A 19,077-nucleotide genomic window follows, 5' to 3' on the forward strand; every position below is an offset into this window, starting at 1 on the left:
TCTGTGTTAGATACACACACGCACACGCATTTCACCGATGGAAGTTCTTGCATATGCTGCTGACGTGCTCGTCCCAATGCAGGGCGATCCGAGTGTATTTGGAGTTAATGTTTCACGTCCCCCTGCGCGATTTGTCAGAAAACTCTCCCACAATAAATATACATTAGTTTGAAGGCTTATGAACCAGGTCAGCAGCAAACTGGGAGCAAGCAGGGCTCCACGTTCTGTCGTCGAACAGAGATGCTTAAAAACAAACCGGAGCAAGAGGCTATGGGAGGGACGCTGGAGTTTTCCCTCTGCCTGGCTCAGGGCAGGATTGTTACAAACAGTGCTGGGAAAAGGGAGCAGTCTGGGGGAATTGGCCTGCGATAATTGTGGAAAAACTGAAGACTGAATAGCTCTAATTGAAATGAAAGTGTGTGATTGTTATGGAAGAAACACTGTTAATAGAGGACTGTAAATGTTTAGACACCCATTGTGAATAGCCAAATAATAAAGAAAAATACTACTAAAATGAGAATTATATAGTGTAGGGAGGAGAATATTGCCTCTGAAGGTTATCCAAAAATTGTTAATAATCTTTTTTTCTCTGCTGCGCTGAACAGTAGAGACATTTTGGTGCAGCAGTTCTGTGTAACAATCACACAAGAACAATATTGTACAACTAGTAATTTTACTTGCTGTTCTGGTAGGTCAGAGCTTCAATTAATTTGCAGCACTTGCTTACATTGGTATCAATTAAGAGACGGTCCCCATTAGCTCACACAATTTCATACTCTTTGTCTAGAGTTCAGAGTTTACTCAGGAAATTTACTCATTTGCAAATGTAGCACTTTGAATCCTCACGTCCAAACAAACTATTTTATGGGGCTGGAGCCACATTTCCACAGCCATCTATCAAACGGGCAAGTGAAATACTACAATTGTACATTCTCAAAAGCAATAACCTTTTCATTTAAAAATATTAGCACACATTTTATGTCTCTCATAGGTGAGCATGTTAAGTGATATACAGTACCACATTCATCTTGCTCAGGGAAAAAACAAATACAGGGGATTGGACTGTCCTAGGGGGATTTATGCTGTGAGCCTGGAAGTTTTGTTGATTCCAGCGATGTGAAGAAATAGGAAAGCCAGCCCGAGTAGTTAAGTTGTACTAACTTTGTCATGAATCGCAATCTGTAAGATAAAGCTAGCAGATGTCCACGGCTCTGTGTGTGCGGGTGTGTTTCGGGACCATGCAGAACTGTATTTTAATTTTGTTAGCCATGTCGGTAGCATTTTTTAGCTTTACAGAATTGCTTCTATGATCATTTCTAGATGTAGTTATCTTCCTAAATTTGCAGTATGCCCTACCTTTTTTAGCTGCCAGGAACAGTACATGCTGTATGACTTTCTAGACCTTAGTACTGGCACCCGTACTGATAATGGCATAGTCAGAAGATGTTATCCATTCGTAAATCCACTAGCCAAGTACTATTTCCTAAGCAGAGATTCTTTGGCTATTGCAAATGATGGTTTTCACAGTCGGTGAAAAATTACCCAGAGACTTGCCCGCACCTACAAAGTAATACCCTGGGCGCAGTTATAAACAGCAAACTCCGAGGGGGAAGGGACCAGGCAAGGGGAGAAGGGAGGATTTGAAGTACAATGTTCAAGAAGCTGGTTTAATATATGACCAAGTGTCAGAAGTCAGGTTTCTGAGAATTACTTTTCAGATAAACAACTTTATAGCACTGCACTTAATCTTACTTACTAGAGACATCTCATTTATCACGGAATTACAAGTAACTTTAATTCTATCGATATTCCCATAAAGCCCCGTCGGAAAATCGAGCCTGGCAGCCCCGGAGGCTGCGGGTTTCCCCGGCCCGCGGCGGGGGGCCGCGGGTGCAGCCGGGCCGAGCCGGGCCGGGCCGAGCCGAGCCGCGCCGGGGCCGGGCGGGGACCGCGGCCGCTGCGGGGGCGGCCGCCGCCCCGACGGCGGGGCCCGGCCCGGCTCCCGCGGCTCCGCACCGGCCGGGGCCCGCCTCGCACTGACCTTTCGACGAGAGATGGCGCTGTCGAGGTTTAAACCGAGCCGATCCGCCGATCCGCGTCCAGCCCGCTCGCCGCTGCCACGGCCCCCCCCGGCCCCATCCCCATCCCCCTCCCCCGGGGGGGGGCGGGGGGGGGGGCGGGAGGGGAGGCTAAAGTAAATACAATTAGTTCTAAATGTATTAAATTAATTAGTCCAGGCCAGCAGGCCAAGTGCGGCGGGGGCGGGCGCGGGGCTTGCAAACTTGCGGAGCTTTCGCACCTCTTGGCGGCGCGGAGGGGGGGGGGGGGCGGGCGGGAATGGAGGAATCGATGCCCCGTCCCCGTAAAAAAATAATCGCTAAATGACGGGGGCGCTGTGGGGGAGCGGAGCGGAGCGAGCGACCCGGCAGCCGGCACGGGGGAAGGGCCGGGCCGGCGGCAGGTAATCCGCGCCTGGCACGGCGGAGCCCCGCGCTACGAGCGGCCCCGGAGGCGGCGCCGCGCTGCCGGGTCCCCGTCGGGGCGCTGCGCCCGGCCGCCCGGCTCTCCCTCTCCTCCCCGGCCGGCGGGAGCTCCCCCGCGCCCTCAGGTGCCCGCACCGCCCGCCCGGGCGGGGGCAGCTCCCGGGCACCCCGCCCCGGGGCAGGGCGCTCGCCCGAAGGCGCGCACGGCCGCGGCGAGCGCGGCGGCCGGGGCCGTCCCGGCGCGACGGCGGAGCTGAGCGGAGCGGAGCGGAGCGGAGCGGAGCGGGGCGGGAGGAGCGGCCCCCGCCGCGGCCCGTCCCCGTCCCCGTCCCCGTCCCCGTCCCGCATCCGCTTACCCGGTGAGTCCGGCGGGAGGCGGCGGGCAGGAAGGGGTTAAGGCGCTCCCCAGCTGACAGTCAGCTGATGGGGCCCTGATTGACAGCTCCGAAAAGTTTCCTTGTTTCTATACTATTATGCTAATGAGGGCTGGGATGGCGGCAGCCCATTGGTCCGGCCGCCGAGTCAATTTCCCATTTGACGTCAGGAGCGCTATAAAACTCAGCAATGCTTTTAAACTCTCCTGCTGGATGAAACCTTTAAAATATTTTTCACCTTCTTGCTGTAGCTTTGGGGTCGAGGGTTTTTTTCCTCTCTCTCTTTTTTTAAACTATTATTATTATTATTTTGGTTGCGATATCGACTTTGATTTTTTTTTGTGTGTGTGTCTTCGCTCTCTTTTCCCTCCTCCCTTCCCCGATGAACCTCTCTTCTCGCTCTGCACTTTGCACGAGAAAGCCCGGAGGAAAGGCACCATGAAGTGTTAAAAATAAGAAAACAAAACAACAACAACAACAACAACAACAAATTTACTCGCAACACCACCAGCTAACACTTCCAGCTGCAGTTTGCAAGCCGCAAAAGAGAGAGAGAGGAGAGAGAGAAGGGAGGGAGAGAGGAGGAAAAAAAAAAAAACCCTTTATGCAAAAGGCGAATAGCAAGAGCCCCTCGCTCTGATGCATCAGCGGCAGCGGAGACTCTGCAAAGGATAACGCGGAGCGGGAGCGAGAGCCGCCGGGGCGAATTGGAGCGGAGGCTGCGAGGGGCCGTGGCGAGAGGCAGAGGCAGGAGAGAGCGGAGCAGAGCTCGCCAAAAATCAAGCTGGCTCACCCGGTGGCAACTCAGAGCAGTCCCCTCGCTCCCGGAGCGCACCCTTTCTGGAGGACTGTCAGCAGCAAAAGGATGGCATCAGAACTGGCAATGAGCAGCTCCGACCTGCCCACCAGTCCCCTGGCCATGGAATATGTTAATGACTTCGATCTGATGAAGTTTGAAGTGAAAAAGGAGCCGGTGGAGACCGATCGCATTATCAGCCAGTGCGGCCGCTTGATCGCCGGGGGATCGCTCTCTTCCACCCCGATGAGCACGCCCTGCAGCTCGGTGCCCCCGTCCCCCAGCTTCTCGGCGCCCAGCCCCGGCTCCGGCACCGACCAGAAGACCCACCTGGAAGACTACTACTGGATGACGGGCTACCCGCAGCAGCTCAACCCGGAGGCGCTGGGCTTCAGCCCCGAGGACGCGGTGGAGGCGCTGATCAACAGCAGCCACCACCCGCTGCCCGGCGCCTTCGATGGCTATGCTAGAGGGCAGCAGCTGGCCGCGGCCGCCGGCGCCGGCGGCTCCGTGCCGGCCGAGGAGATGGGCTCGGCGGCCGCCGTGGTGTCGGCGGTGATCGCCGCGGCGGCGGCGCAGGGCGGCGCGCCCCACTACCACCACCACCACCACCACCCGCACCACGGCGGCGGCGGCGGCGGCGGCGGGCACCCCCACGCCGCGGCGCCGGGCAGCGCGCCGCCCTCCTCCGCCTCCTCGGCCGCCGGCTCCGGCGGCGGCGGCGGCGGCGGCGGCGCCGGGGGGCTGCACCACCCGCACCACGGCGGCGGCGGCGGCGGCGGCCTCCACTTCGACGACCGCTTCTCCGACGAGCAGCTGGTGACCATGTCGGTGCGGGAGCTCAACCGGCAGCTGCGGGGCGTCAGCAAGGAAGAGGTGATCCGGCTGAAGCAGAAGAGGAGGACCCTCAAAAACAGGGGCTATGCCCAGTCCTGCCGCTTCAAGAGGGTCCAGCAGCGGCACGTCCTGGAGTCGGAGAAGAACCAGCTGCTGCAGCAAGTGGAGCACCTAAAGCAGGAGATCTCCAGGCTGGTCCGGGAGAGGGACGCCTACAAGGAAAAATACGAGAAGCTGGTCAGCAATGGCTTCAGAGAAAACGGATCCAGCAGCGACAACCCTTCCTCTCCAGAGTTTTTCATGTGAGTTCCCACAGCCTTGCCACCTTAACTAAAAGTTCTCCGTGTGAGTTGTTGTTGGGGGCTTTGCTAGAGCGACAACCCAGCTTGCCACCTTGTATTACTTTTTGGTTTTTTTTAAACTCAAAACAATTTTAAAACAAAGTTGTTTTTTGGGTTGGTTTTTGTTTTTGTTTTTCTTTTTAAGGTGGGTTCGCTCCGTGTTGGCCGACCTAAAGTTCTACATGAGTTTCTTTTCTGTTTATTATTATTATTATTTTTTTTTATTTTTGTGGGGGCTTGCTGTTGTGGTTTTTTTTTTTTTAAATTTAAAAGATCCAACTCGCCACCAACTCAGTTCTTCATATGAAGCTTGCTCTTCTTTGAAACCTGCCATCCACATTATATATATATATTTTTAAGTTCATGAGGTTTTTTTTTCTTTTGAGCTTGCTGTGTCCAAAAAAGTCAGATTTTTTTTTTTTTTGCCATCCTGAGTTCTTCATATGAGATTTGAGCTTTGCAAAAAGAAAAATAAAATAAAAAAAATACAAAAAAAAACAAAACAAAAACAAAAAAATACAAAAACAATGTGAAATTTTTAGACTCCAGCTTGCTGAGTTCCATCAGTTTTTAGCGTTGTTGTGCAAAACTAGAGATATGCCTAGATCAACCTGCCAAAATCAAGCCTGCATCAACCTTCGGTGTGTTCATGTGAGTTTTGGCCTTAATCTGCCAAACGTGAGACTTTAGTCTGCCATTAGAATCCCATACTCATCTCATGCATTACGCTTGCTATTTTGTCTTAGCAACAATGAACTATAACTGTTTCGAAAGACTATGAAAAAGAGACATTATATTAATAAAAAACCCTGCATGCTGGTCATGTACGGTATAATTATTTTTTTTTTCTTTTGCTTGGAAATGGACTTTTGGAGACTATTATGGCATGGCATTCATCCTTTTGTTTTATTGCCTCATCACTTTTTTGGGTTGAAAGCAAAAAAGTGCAACCTTTGATCTTCCTCCTCCTCTTCCTCCCCATTAAAGTTTGCATCTGCTCTAAAACTGCTTTGAGTTACTCAAAACTTCAGACTTCCTTTTAAATGCACTGAAGCATTCCCTCTCAAAAAACATGCCAGAATGGATTTTGATAACCTAATGTGGCAAAAAAAATTATAAAAAACACAAAAAGAACTTTGGAAAGATGTTCAAAAACAAAATTCACATCCCACTTGGGGGGGACATTGAAACCATGCTGTTGCCTAAAACAGTCTAAAAATTAATTTTAAGTGATCTGCCCCATTTTTTTTTCCTTTTGCATTTGGTCATTGTCAAATGTGGAATGCTCTGGGTTCCTAGTATATAATTTAATTCTAGTTTCTGTCATCTGTTAGCCCAGTTAAAATGTATGCTACAGATAAAGGAATGTTATAGATAAATTCGAAAGAGTTAGGTCTGTTTAGATGTAGATTTTTTTTTAAAGATTGATGCACTAAATTGTTTACTGTCGTGATGTAAAGGGGGGTAGAATTTGCAACGGGACTGTTTTAAAAAGTAGTTTATGCAGCATGTGCTTGCAACTTAAATATAAGTTGGGTATATGTAGTCCTTGCTATACCACTGACTGTATTTGAAAACCAAAGTATTAAAAGGGGGAGGCACCCCTGTTTATATCTATAGGGGTATTTTACATTCAAAATGTATGGGTTGTTTTTTTTTTTTCCAAAATTGAAGTATTTGGGACTGAATTGCACTAAGATATAACCTGCAAGCATATAATACAAAAACAAAAAAAAAATTACGAACCTGTTTAGAACGCTAATACAATTTATGCAGTTATAAAGATGGCATTACTGCACAGTTTTAAAATGATGCAGATTTTTTTACAGTTGTATTGTGGTGCAGAACTGGATTTTCTGTAACTTCAAAAATTCCACAGTTTTAAAGGCAATAATCAGTAAATTTTATTTTCAGGGACTGATATCCTGTCTTTTAAAAAAAAAAAAAAAAAAGGAAAGTAAATCTTACCACAATAAATATAAAAAAATCTTGTCAGTTACTTTTTCTTTTACATATTTTGCTGTGCAAAATTGTTTTATATCTTGAGTTACTAACTAACCACGTGTGATGTTCCTATGTGCTTTTCTTTCATTCTCGACTCTATGGTTATATCAAAAGAGAGAATAATCTACAATAATAAACTGCATTTTTTTGATTCCGTACTCAGTTTCTTAGTCTGTAGTTTAAAGTTTAATAACTCCGAGAGCAGTACTTCAGCGTACTGCCTGGCGAAGGGGTGATGCTGGTACAAGAGCTGGACTCAATAATGTTCAGGAGGGGAGAAGGAAAAGGATAGCTTCGTGTAAAATGGAAAATTGTCGCCAACTAGAAATCAAGTTATCTTTCAGGTAGATGAAAAATGTGAGCTTTCAGGTGCTGCTTCTGGCTTCTCAGTATTGCAGTGAGCTCAGTTTCAGTGACTCAGATCATCCCACCAGGTTTTAGGAGATCTCAAAGGGGAGGTCTGCTTGAAAATGTGATGACATGATACGGCCCTATATTTTGATTGTTTTATGATGGAGTGAACTGAAAGGGAAGACTTCACATCCTCTTATCATCTGATCCCAGCAAAGCATGCCTGTCTCTAGTAAGAGATGACACCGTATCAGGCTTGGCTTGTCACAGAGCCACTTAACGCTAGATCGAAAGATTTCTTGCCATTTGGGTCCATACTGCCACCTTTTTTTCTTTTCTTTGCTTTTTCCTCCCCTTCTTCTTTCGTTTGCCCTGTGGTTGTCTTTTTTTTCCTTTTTTTTTTTTTTTTTTTTTTTTGCTACAGGCCTTAGAAGGCCCAGAACTGAGGAGCAGAGAAAAAAAAAATTCAGAGGGCTTCCTCCAACTTTTGAGAGTTACTTGTCCTAAACAATCAATCCAAAGGTTAATGTGCTGGAAATGTTCAGGTCTCTGAGCCCCTCTTCACTGCAGTTCTCCATGTCAAAGGGCATTTCGACTTCGAAAGGCTCCTCAAACCCTCAACCCAGTTCGTTTAAAGCCACCTTCCCCGAGAGCCTCCAGTGTCCATATGCAGAGTCCTCTCCCGCTCTTTGAATGGGATTATCTACCCAGTTTATTTGAGAAGCAGAGGCCTCTCTGAAGGATGCTCCTGCCCCTCCAGGATGGGGGTTTTATCTCCAGACCCAGGCTCATAAACCCAGCCCTTTTTTTTTTCCTTTCTTTCCCCCCCACCCGCTGTTGGTGCAACTTCTTCCCAGCTGTAAGGTCATCCCTCCCGGGCACTGGCGGCACTGGAAGGAGAAGACCTGTTGCCGTTCCTCTTCCCTTTTGGTCCAGTCCACGGCTTGGACCCCATCCTGCCCTGTGTGCCGAGGTCAGGATGTGGCCCTGAACCCCCCCCACGGCGCCTGCACCCACGAGAGCCTGCGTCAGTGCGCACTGGGTGCTGCTGGAGGTCAACCTGCTCCTGCTGAGGTCTCTCCGGAGGGGATGGACACCCGGCCCCGCCGTGGGTGACAGCAGGCGTCGGTGGCCGTGGTCCCCGATGCCGATGCTGCGCCTCGCCCCTCCCCAGCGCCAGGGCACCAACCTGCCCTTTGGCATCTGACCTGCTGTTGCACCAGGGTTTGAGTAATGGTTCAAGCTCCACATTCTGGTTAATTCGAGTTCCATTTTCTGGTTAATGTGTAATCTGTGGGTAAACTGGTTGCTATTGGCCAAGCAGAGAATTATCTCCTCTCATAAAGACAGGGCTGCTTTTTATTTCTTCTCCCACCTCCCCTTCCCTGGCTGAGCCTTTACTGATGCCCAGATTTTTTCACAGGGGGTTGCTTAGAGGCTTCGCTGCTGCCCTTGCCGAGAGCTCCCGGAGGAGCCCTGCCCTAAGGAAGGGAAGGGATGAGGCCTCTCCTCGGCAAAGCCCCCGCCGAAGCGGCGCTGCAGCCCCCGAGGGAGTGTGGAGCCCCAAGCCCCCCGAGCGGGACCCACTTCTGGTCCAGCCTCATCCCCGCGCCCCTCTGCCGCTCCAAGTTTCCTCGCAGGCAAAGTTAGGAGCAGGCACTAGGATTTTAAAAGTATTGTGAATTGACTGAGTGGCGCAGAGCGAGGGGTGCACTGCTGCCTCCCTGAAGTGTCTTCTTTCTTGGAGGGAAAAAAAAAACCACCCTGTTTGAACAGCGATAAGAGAAATCCTTCCTAGAAATAGACTGAGTGCAAAAGGGAAAATTCCCATCACACACCCAACCTGAGAGGCAAAAAAGGCTCTCCCAGTTTGGCATCGCCATGACAAATTGCAATCTTGCTTTGCAAATAAAAAAAAATGCAGCCTTCCTTAGGCTGCACTTGAATTTCAGCCTGAAATACACCAACTGCCCAGCTGAAGGGGAGAAAAAAATAGATGCACGTTTTAATGGTCACTAAAGCAAAGCAAGTATTGGGGTTCTCTGTATGAATCATTGCAGGGGAGCGCCCACCTTTGCCGCAGGACTGCTTGCTGAGGACTAATTGGAACCGCTCTGCTCTGAATAACCTACATTCATTAATCACCCCTCGCTTGACTCTGGCCTCGATCCTGCTCCCATTGAGCTCGGAGGTACAATCCCTGGGGATTTCAAAGGGGAGCAGGATCCTGCTGTTCTCCCGCAGGTACCGCTCTGGCTAAAGCAGGGGGAACGCTGCCCTAACTGGGCAATTGTGTGTCAAAAGGCGTGCGTTGTCTTAATCCCCGCATCACTAACAACGTCCTATTTCTCCCATAGTCCTATAGCGCTTTCCCATTTATTAACTACATTACAAAGAACTTTCATGTGACTGGTGCCGGGAGATACGTGCACGGAGGGCAGCCCTTTGCTGGCTGGGAAATGGTGTGCACTGCAGCTCAGCCCTCTCCTCCCTCCCCATCCCACCTTACCCTTAAGCCGTTTTTATTTTCCCCCCCTAAAATGAAACATAACCCTCTGCCTGACCTCCGGGCTTCTGCTGAGCGAGTCCAAGAGTATTTTTGTGTTTGTGCTGCAGCGTTTTCCCTGCTCGAGAAATGTCATCCCAGACCACATCTGAAAAAAAAAGAGGGGAGAAGGGAGGGAAATATCCTGGTCACACCAGTGTGTATTTATTTCTTGAACAATTTCTCGCCACTGCTGGGCAAGTGCTGTGCGAGAAGCGCCTGTTTGCAAACGGAGCGGTGAGACCTTCTATTTATTAGAAAGTCTTCTTCACCCTTTTAAAACAAAAACACCCGTGCTGAATCAAAATGCCACTTGAAAACTACCCCCACGTGAAACATGGCAGCAAATTTTCAGTTTAAAAAATGAACTTTCCCAGCTCTTTTTTTCCTTTCCCTTCCGAAAGCTTTTGCGCAGCTGTTTCCTCCCCCTCCCTTTGCGTAGTGTGTAGGAAGTTCTTGATCTAGAATCATTCATAATTTTAATACCATTTTCTATTTGACATAATATACTAATATCAGATAGAGAATGTAGCTGCTTCCTGGATTTAGGGAGGAAATGATGCATATATCAGAATTATCTGCTCAGATGCCAGAACTACATTGGTGTCATTTCAGCATGTGCTGCATTGAAAGGAAATCCTCTATATTTATTACTCCGATCATCAGAGGAGCTAAATGGACCCACTGTTTCTGACACCTGTTCAGATGGCTGAATTTAAAATTTCACGCAGGAAAAAAAAAATAATCCTACATATTTCAATGTTAGGAATTAAGATTTTTTTATAAACTTTCTTCCCTCCCTCTTTCCGAATCGCTGTGTTGTAAGCGGCTGCCATGAGGCTTGGGCATTCCAGGGGTAGCTATGGAGAGTGGGATAGATTTTGTTTGCTCAGCCGGGACAAAAAACAATCCAGCTTGTACACACACACACACTCGAGCTGTCTGTAGTCAAATGCTTCAGATATCTGTTTTAAATGCAGGTCTCGGTATGAATAACACAAGGTAGCGCACCCCAGGACGTGGCAGAGGTGAGCGGCTGTTGAGAGAATTCGTCTTTTCAGGAGGGAGCTGAGCACTCAACCACTTCACACTTTTAAGGCTCCTCTAATGAATTTTTCGGACACAGCAGATACAAATCAATAGATTAAAATACTGTACACTCTGCCGCATCTAATTCTTTACTGCCTGAAATTGTGGGGGAGGACCGAGAATAACATTTGTCACTCTCTGAGGGCTGAGTGCATTCGGATTTGTGAGCTCTAAGCCAACACGGTGCAAAAATAGCCCAGGATGTGACTTAACTTTTCAAGTGAAAAGCAAAAGGCCAGGGATTGGTGAGGCTGTAGCCAGGTGTAACGGCAGATAGGCAGCTCCAGCTCGAGCCCCAGCTATCTACCACCGTATCTGGCTGACCGGCACAGTGTGATAACGTCTCAGTGCCCTCGATGCAAGCTGCCCGTATCTTACCGCTCTCTGAAATGATCATTTTCTTTCACTGCTGCTGTACACACTTTTCCACCCCCCCCGAAGTCTAGCTTTTAAACCCGTGCCACTTCCGACGCAGCGGTGAAGTGTGCAGGCCTGTAGTTACGGTAGAGTGAGTTACGGGGATGGTCTCTCTCCTTGCTTGGTTTGAAGCCCTGTGGACTTTGTGATATGATTTCCTTTATTAATTTTTTTTTTTTATTTTTTAATGCATCTCTGTAAGATGTCTTGCATGGAGGGAATCAAAGCCAGAGCAGAAGTTTGCTAGAAGTGGTGTTTCCGCACCATGCAGAAAAAAAAATACCCAGCAAACAACAAACCGAGCAGTGTCTTCAAGTTTCCAGCGGGGGTAGGGAACGGAGTGTCCCTGGTTGCTGCTCTGAATTGTTAATTCATAAAGAAGCACAGTCCTGAAAAATGTTCTCAGCAGCTTGTCCCCCGTTAAAGCAGAAATGTCAGCGGCTGCGTACAGAGGCGTTAAGGCTCAACACCCTATTTCAGCGTAAGCGCTGGCATCTCCCTGCCATCCCTTGGTTTTCGGTGTTAAAACTCGAGTGTCCCCGAGGGCGGCGGGGTGTCGGGGAGAGCAGGGTGCCCAGGACGGCGGGGGCACGCACGTTTGCCTCCCCGCTGCCCGCCCGGCACCTGCCTCGGCCGGGGCAGAACAGCACATTTTGGGAGAATTCTGGCACGGATTCTCAAACCCTTGCTTCCAGCAGCTTGAAAATAACCCGGGCAGGGGAGGGGGTGTCTATGTAGCGGTGTAAACCCCTCCTCTTCCCCCGACGAGCTCTCCATCAGCACCCGCGGGGTGCTCGGCGGGCAGCCCATCCGCAGCCCGCGGCCGCGGGGCCGGGGGCGGCGGGGCGGGGCGGGTCGCACCGGGGGTGGCGGGGCCCGGCCAGGGGCCGCGCCGCGCACCGCCCCGGCCAGGCCGGCCCGGCCGCCACGTCGGGGGGCACGGGCCTTCCCCGGCCCCCCCCCGGCCCCGGGCACACGCATCCCCCGGGCCGGGGGGGATGGAGGCGCTCACACACGCACACGGTTCGGGGGGCTGCCCCCAGCCCCGGGGTCCCACCACAGCCAGGTGCGGGGGGGGGGGGGACAGGACCCGGGCGGGGGACCGGGAGGGACGGGGAAGGGTGAGGGCAGCATCCTTTGTTTGTTTGTTTGCTTGTTTGTTTGTTTCTAAATTCAATTCCTGGAACAAAAGGGGAGTCTGTGCGTGACTAAGGATCCGTCCCTGCATCCAGCCAAAGCTTAGCTCCGGTGTGTCACCCAGGCGGCTTCAGCTGGCTGACCATCCCCTAGGTATGTTCACAGAGCACTTCCCCTGTTATCTTGTTCACAGTCTTTTCTTTCCTTTTCTTTCCTTTCCTTTTCTTTCCTTTTCTTTCCTTTCCTTTCCCTTTCCTTTCCTTTCCTTTCCTTTCCTTTCCTTTCCTTTCCTTTCCTTTCCTTTCCTTTCCTTTCCTTTCCTTTCCTTTCCTTTCCTTTCCTTTCCTTTCCTTTCCTTTCCTTTCCTTTCCTTTCCTTTCCTTTCCTTTCCTTTCCTTTCCTTTCCTTTCCTTTCCTTTCCTTTCCTTTCCTTTCCTTTCCTTTCCTTTTCCTTTTCCTTTTCCTTTTCCTTTTCCTTTTCCTTTTCCTTTTCCTTTTCCTTTTCCTTTTCCTTTTCCTTTTCCTTTTCCTTTCTCTCTTTCCTTTTTCTCTTCTCTTCTCTTCTCTTCTCTTCTCTTCTCTTCTCTTCTCTTCTCTTCTCTTTTCTCTTTTCTCTTTTCTCTTTTCTCTTTTCTTCTCTTTTCTTCTCTTTTCTCTTCTCTTTTCTTCTTTTATCTTTTTCTTTTATTTTCTTTTCTTTTTTCCTCTTTTCATCTTTTCCTCTTTTTTTCCTCTTTCTTCCCCTTTTCTTGTTCTTAATTTTTTCCCCTTTCCTTCCTTTTCTTTTTCCTTCCTTTTTTCTTTTCACCTGTGCTCACATGGAGACTAACCTAAACCCCACTGCAATCAAAGGGAGCTTTTTAAATGACGTTTTGGATCAGGCCCTGAGATCTCTGCAGGGAGCAAGATTGGGGTGGGGGGCAGGATTTACATTTCATGGCTTTTAAAGAATCTGAAGTACAGAGAACGGCGCGTTCTGAGGCTGAGTTTCCCAAATCTGTGTGGATGTATCTCAGAGTGTGTATGTGATTAAGCTTAAAGCCCTTTTCTATAAGAAAGCAGGCAGATTCACTTTTCCTGCAGCCTGAACCCCGCTTCTCCAATTTTGAAACAAAAGTTCTTGCCAAGGCCTTGACAGTGGGCTGTCATGATGCTAAAGGGGATGGGGATAGAATCAGTTTTATTTGTTGGTATCAGCTTCTAAAGCTGTGGTGCTCTCCACTGCAAACAGCCCCTGCTCCCTCAAGCACTTGGAGCTGTTGCAGTGAAACATTAGTGACAATGAAAATGAGCCCAAAAGCGAACCAAGCAAGACCTAGTATTTTTTTTTCTCGCCCCCCACCAACTTAACTGCTTCCAAATTCCCTGATGAAAGCATTTTAATATGTAGGAAGAGCTGCTGGAGCCTGCAGTGCGATTCAGTGTTTTGTGGTGTGGGATGAACAGATTTTCCTTTCTGTAGGATTTCCTCCTGCAAACTCATTGTAGAGGAGGGAATACTGTAAGATTAAATATGGTTAAAATACTATATTTATGTCACACCAGATATGGTCTCCAGACTGTGCACAGTCTTTCAGTTTCCTTTATTGTGAAATCCTTTTAAAATAGCACAGTATAGAGTAAAAAAAACTTACTGAAGTATAACTTTCTTGCACCAACTTTATCATATAAAATGAAGGAAAGTGATCAGCCTTCTTAAATTAATAAATCTGTTTAGTGTCTCCAGCTGCCTTCACGCTGTCTTACTTTCTTTGACTCTTCCCTTATTAATAAACTGATAGTTAAATAAAGCTGCTAAATGAATCAATGCGCCTTGCCGGTGAAAGCAGGTTGGTGCCATCCTGTTTCGGGTCTCCTGTGATGTGGCTGAATGGTTGTGGTTTTAGAGAAGGGATAGCCTCGGCAAAGGCTGAGACTGCTAAAAGCAGGCTGACCACATCGCTTTCTGGATGCTCCTCAGGTGTGAGGCTGGAGTACCTATTCCTCTCAGCCCCATGCATTAATAACAGGATGGGTTCACCGACTGTCATGAAAGCAGAGGTCATCTTGAGGAAAATGACACCAAAGGTCTACGGGAGTCATTTGCTTTAAAAGATCCCGGGCCGTGTGCCAAGTATTGCATTTAAGGAAGCACTGTCCCCTTTCTCAAAAAAAAAAAAAAAACCAAAAGAAAAGGAAAACCCCCCCAAAAAAAGGAAACGTTGCTTTCAGTGGCGTGCGGGGACCATTTCAATGCGCCTGTCCCACTTTTGGGTGGGATGTGGGAGAGGGATCATTCGGCTGGCACCAAACGTGCAGCGGACTTTTGTTTTCAAAGCTGCAGAGCTGATCTGGAATCAAAATGCTGAAAAAGCGCCTATAGTTTGTCTTGCCTTTTTTTTTTTTTTTCTCATTCAAACCGATCAGACTTGTGGTTTATCCTTGCTCTGATTATGCTGTACGGTTACAATAAATGGATGGAGCTGAAGCATTGCTGCAGGCGGTTTATAGAAAATATATGTATATGCCTGTGTATGCACACTCAGGGAGAGAAAGTTAACTGTAAGGGGCACAACAAAATATCCACATTTAAGAAATGTGGATTGACTCACTGACTTATCTCACTTATTGTACAAAGATTCACTCTATGTTGATTTTTTTTTTAAATTAGATTTTGAATATGTGTTGACAGGATGAATTTGTACAGTGTGAGTAACCGCAGGGAGAAATGACAGCTCTGCTTTTGTTATTAAACTAGTGTCTGGAAAATAATGGAGTGTGTACAAAAATTGATTATTATTTTGCAAATTACATTAGTGCAGCTAATAACAATCATTAAGAAAGAAATACAGAAAACTACACGCTTTCAGGTCTTAGAAGCTCATATTCACTGATGAGGCAAAAATATGTGGTTTTGAGGTAATTTGTCAGTAAGAGTCCTCTGTTATTAATGTGAAGTAAAGACTAGATGTGTGAGCTAGAAATGCTTCACTTCAAACTGTGTTAATTTCTTCTTCACTCACTCACAGTTAATAAACAGTACCGGAGACTTTCTAAATTTAAGTTAGGATTTGAATATAAAAGGTCCTATTCTGTACCATAGTGGCACGACAGACATGTTTTACAATGTTAAAAATTCCTTTTAATAATGGTTTATTTTAATATATTTACTAAATTAGGTACCCGAGAGAATCATCTACAACGGTGATGTGAAAATCCCTGTTACCTGAGGTCAAAAAAAAAAAAAAAGGTATGTTTTCATTTTCATTAGCAATTTGACATATTTCAGCAGGGGTGGTAATTTCATTGCTTTGTTTTCTGCTGCTAAGACGGTGCTTTTTGGTCCAACCCCGGGGAGCCGGTGACAGTCTGTGGTGCAGTTCCCTGGGCTTTCGAATGAGGCTGACTTTCAGGTGCCTACGAGAACCATCTGCAATGATGGGGCTTTGTACTTTTGTCAGCCAGGCAGCTCTCCCATGTCCCACAACTCATATATAATCCTTTGCAAATGTTTTCTTTCTTTTTCTTCAAATGCTAGCGTTCAGACATCAGCTACGGGGATTAAGGATGGGTCTTCTGAAGATCTCCCTCAGATCTTGATGAAAATCATGAGTCTGTGTTAGACGACTTCGGTACTTACAAATTACAATAGAGTTTAATTCACAGCACTGCTTTCCTCTGGAAATTCGTGTTCATTCAGTCTGTCAACATTGACTAAAAAATACACTGCTAATGAAAATGTGGGAATTAAACTTTCAGTCCCTTCCCCTGCTAGACTCAAACAGGCACTTTATTTTTTCTGTGGAATCTGATTTTTATTGACCTTGACTATAAAAAATACTAAGTGGCTTAAATGAGCACCAGGGTTGCAATGACAGATTCCTGTGTGAATTTTTTTATGAAAGCTCCTATTTTGGTTAAGAACGCAGGCTGTCGTACAGCCTACCGCACTTTGATCAAGAGTTACGTGCTATTAGAAAACAGTTGAATTTTATTAGCTCATGGAATTAAGCTTGTTTTATTCCTTATTATTTGTTATTTTTTATTATTTAAAAGTTGAGTGAGGATGGGGAAGATGTAATCGGTGCTCTAGACTCTACGTTAAATAGCACCAAGAGGAGTTTTTGTTGGTGTATAGGCTGCAGGAATAGGTTTCTCAAGGAGCACCAGAAGAGGTTCATTTTGAGCCTGATGCTTCCCTCACTTCCCCAAGGAACACCCCAGGTAGGGTTTTGCCTGCAAAGCATTTTTTTTTTCTGTGTTTCACCACTGTAAATGAGAGGGAAACCAGACCACTTGTTTTCTTGTGAGCGCTTAAAGTGCGATATGCTTTTTGCAAGAACAGAGCCAAGTCGTGATTCAGCTGAGTTAAATATATTAAGTACGTATTTTCATTGCAAAGGTGCAGCACGTTCCATCACTTGTTCTTAGTGTAATGGTTCTAATTTCAATAATCCCATAGGAAAACTTTCGTGGTTCCTGTAATTTATATATGTGACTATTAGATTTATATAAATAATAAGTGATACACATTCTTGTTAGCTGTATAATAATAAAAAAGCAAAAGCTTTTTCCCTGATGGACACTTGTGATCTTGGGACTTGCTCAGCCTGCTGCTCTCCGGGACAATTCCTTGTGCCTTCCTTCCAATATTTTGTGGTTACACTTTCACATATTATAGAAAAAAAAACACAGCAGCAAAATCCGTTGCATTTAAGCAAATAGCTCTCAGGTCTCGGAAGAGTTAACGAACTTTTATGGCAAGGTTCAGACAGTTCTGACCCCTATGGTAATATTTCATCTAAGGTTACTGTTGGGAGAGAAATCAAATTTCAGCTGTGAACATGATTGACAGGTAAAAGCAAGAGAGAGAAAGACATCTGGTCAGATGGGGAATTTGGGAAGGAGAAGGACAATTCAGGGGAGTGTCTCTGTGATATTAGGAATAATAAGCTTAGATATGAAATCTCCAGTACTCCACGCTCTCTGGAGGCACGGTTACTTGATATTCATGGAGGTGGTTTGGTTGGGGGAATTTAAGACCGTACATTTATAGCAGTGGACAGTAGTCTCCGTGGTCTAACTTACTAACTTGACTCCTTTGAAGGAATTATGTTATTTCTGGCATACTTTTAGCATTTCAAGGCAATTCATTTTATGAGTGTGACTGGAATATTTGGTGGTTACTGGTTAAGAGGTTCTCACCATAATGTCTCTCGCGGGTCAGATGGCAGCAGGGTTCGCGGACGTCAGTCGGTGGTGTCGCTCCATGCACTCGAGCCTGGGGGGATTGCTGGGAGTTTTCAGAGTAAGCACTGCAGGATGAAATTTGTGTTTATGATATACGCTGTTACACCAATAACAAAATTAGTTGCTGTCCCATAAAATACCACGAAGGGTACGTTGTGGTATTTTACAAGGCAACTGTTATTTTCCAAGGGCCATGTCTTGGCCTATTCCATCTCCTAGCAGCTCCGGTGAACGTCCCTCACAATACATACATAACCCCAGGCATATTTTATCCTACTTCAGTGTATGTTGTTTGGTGCGGAAGAGCTTTTCCATCCTCCAACATCATGGAACCAACAGGAACAAAATATCCCTCTAATTATTTCCTGGTCAGCACGATGATGTTGGAAAGTAGAATTTGGTTCTGACATAACAAACTGTAGCCAGGCTTTCTCTTAAAAATGAAGTGCGAGAAAAAAATCTGGTGGTTTTTATCACTGTGTGTAACACTTAATGTTTCAGTTTTCAAAGAGGCTCTGAAGGACTTTTGTAGAGCTCCAAGGGCAGGATGCGGCAATGATGGACCCTGGGATCTAAACTGCATCCTACCTACATCTCACGTGAGAGGAAGGGTCCTGGGTGGGCTCCTGGCCCCACTGCAGGCTTTGGTAAAATCCCCGCTGAATTCCTGGGGCCCACTCTTCCACCACAAAGGGAATGTCTACAGGGGACGTCGTACTAATAAAAAGCAGGATTTGAACTCATATCGCGGTAGCTGTGCTGTGAATTCCCTGGGTGGATGTTCTTATTCAGGAGTAACGGTGGATTCCCCCCCCCCCCGCCACCAATATAGCTTAAGCTGCTTTCAAAATAAAATAAATTAAGCAGGAAAATCTACTCTTACTCTAGAGTAGGAGTGTCCACCCAGGGAATGGATAGCACTGTGGTATAGTTTACTACATAATTTCCCCATATGGATGAGCCCTAAAACTATGGGGAGAATAAGGAGCCGTAAAGAGCAGAAATATATTTTCTGTTCCTTTTCCAGTTTACCTCTAAGACCTTTCACACAGAGGAAATCATGGCACCCTTAAAACATACGTTTACTTACTTTTCACTGCTATTCCTGCATTCGCACATGCATTTTTAAAAGAGATTTGTGTTTTGTGCAAGACCTTTTGCATTCTCATACTGTTCACGTGTATTTTTGATGTGCAATCGAGTCAGACTGTTGTTTGTGACATCATTTTTCTCTTCATGGCAACAGCCTGTGTTGTCAAACCGCCCAACTTCACTGTAAACTAGTCCTTATTGCCTAAGTTTTATTCTCAGACCATACATCTGATAAAATTGAAAATTAAAGTGAAGAACTGTAAAAACAATCAAATTTCTTTACGTATGAGTGAGTTATTTTTAACTTCCCGTTGTTGAATTAACGTTCCCTTTAAAATGTCTTTATTTTCTGAAGCTGATATCAAGATAATGTCCATGAAAT

General features: G+C 46.7%; 1 protein-coding gene across 1 annotated transcript; it reads left to right on the plus strand.

The window, feature by feature from the left end:
• Nucleotides 1-3,070: 3,070 nt before the first annotated feature.
• MAF (MAF bZIP transcription factor) lies at nt 3,071-15,603 on the plus strand. Its single transcript, XM_076349078.1, has 2 exons — nt 3,071-4,792; nt 15,533-15,603. Exons 1-2 carry the CDS (start codon nt 3,723-3,725, stop codon nt 15,564-15,566), a joined length of 1,104 nt encoding a protein of 367 aa, XP_076205193.1. The 5' UTR covers nt 3,071-3,722; the 3' UTR covers nt 15,567-15,603.
• The last annotated feature ends 3,474 nt before the right edge of the window (nt 15,604-19,077 follow it).

The sequence above is a fragment of the Aptenodytes patagonicus genome, chromosome 11 (assembly GCF_965638725.1).
Source record: "Aptenodytes patagonicus chromosome 11, bAptPat1.pri.cur, whole genome shotgun sequence".
NCBI lineage: Eukaryota > Metazoa > Chordata > Aves > Sphenisciformes > Spheniscidae > Aptenodytes > Aptenodytes patagonicus.

Excerpts from the sequence above, each read along its gene's own strand:
- MAF (XM_076349078.1), top strand. The coding sequence starts at position 3,723 with ATGGCATCAGAACTGGCAATGAGCAGCTCCGACCTGCCCACCAGTCCC. Across the intron at positions 4,793-15,532 it reads TCCTCTCCAGAGTTTTTCAT|GTACCCGAGAGAATCATCTA; the intron begins GTGAGTTCCCAC and ends TTACTAAATTAG.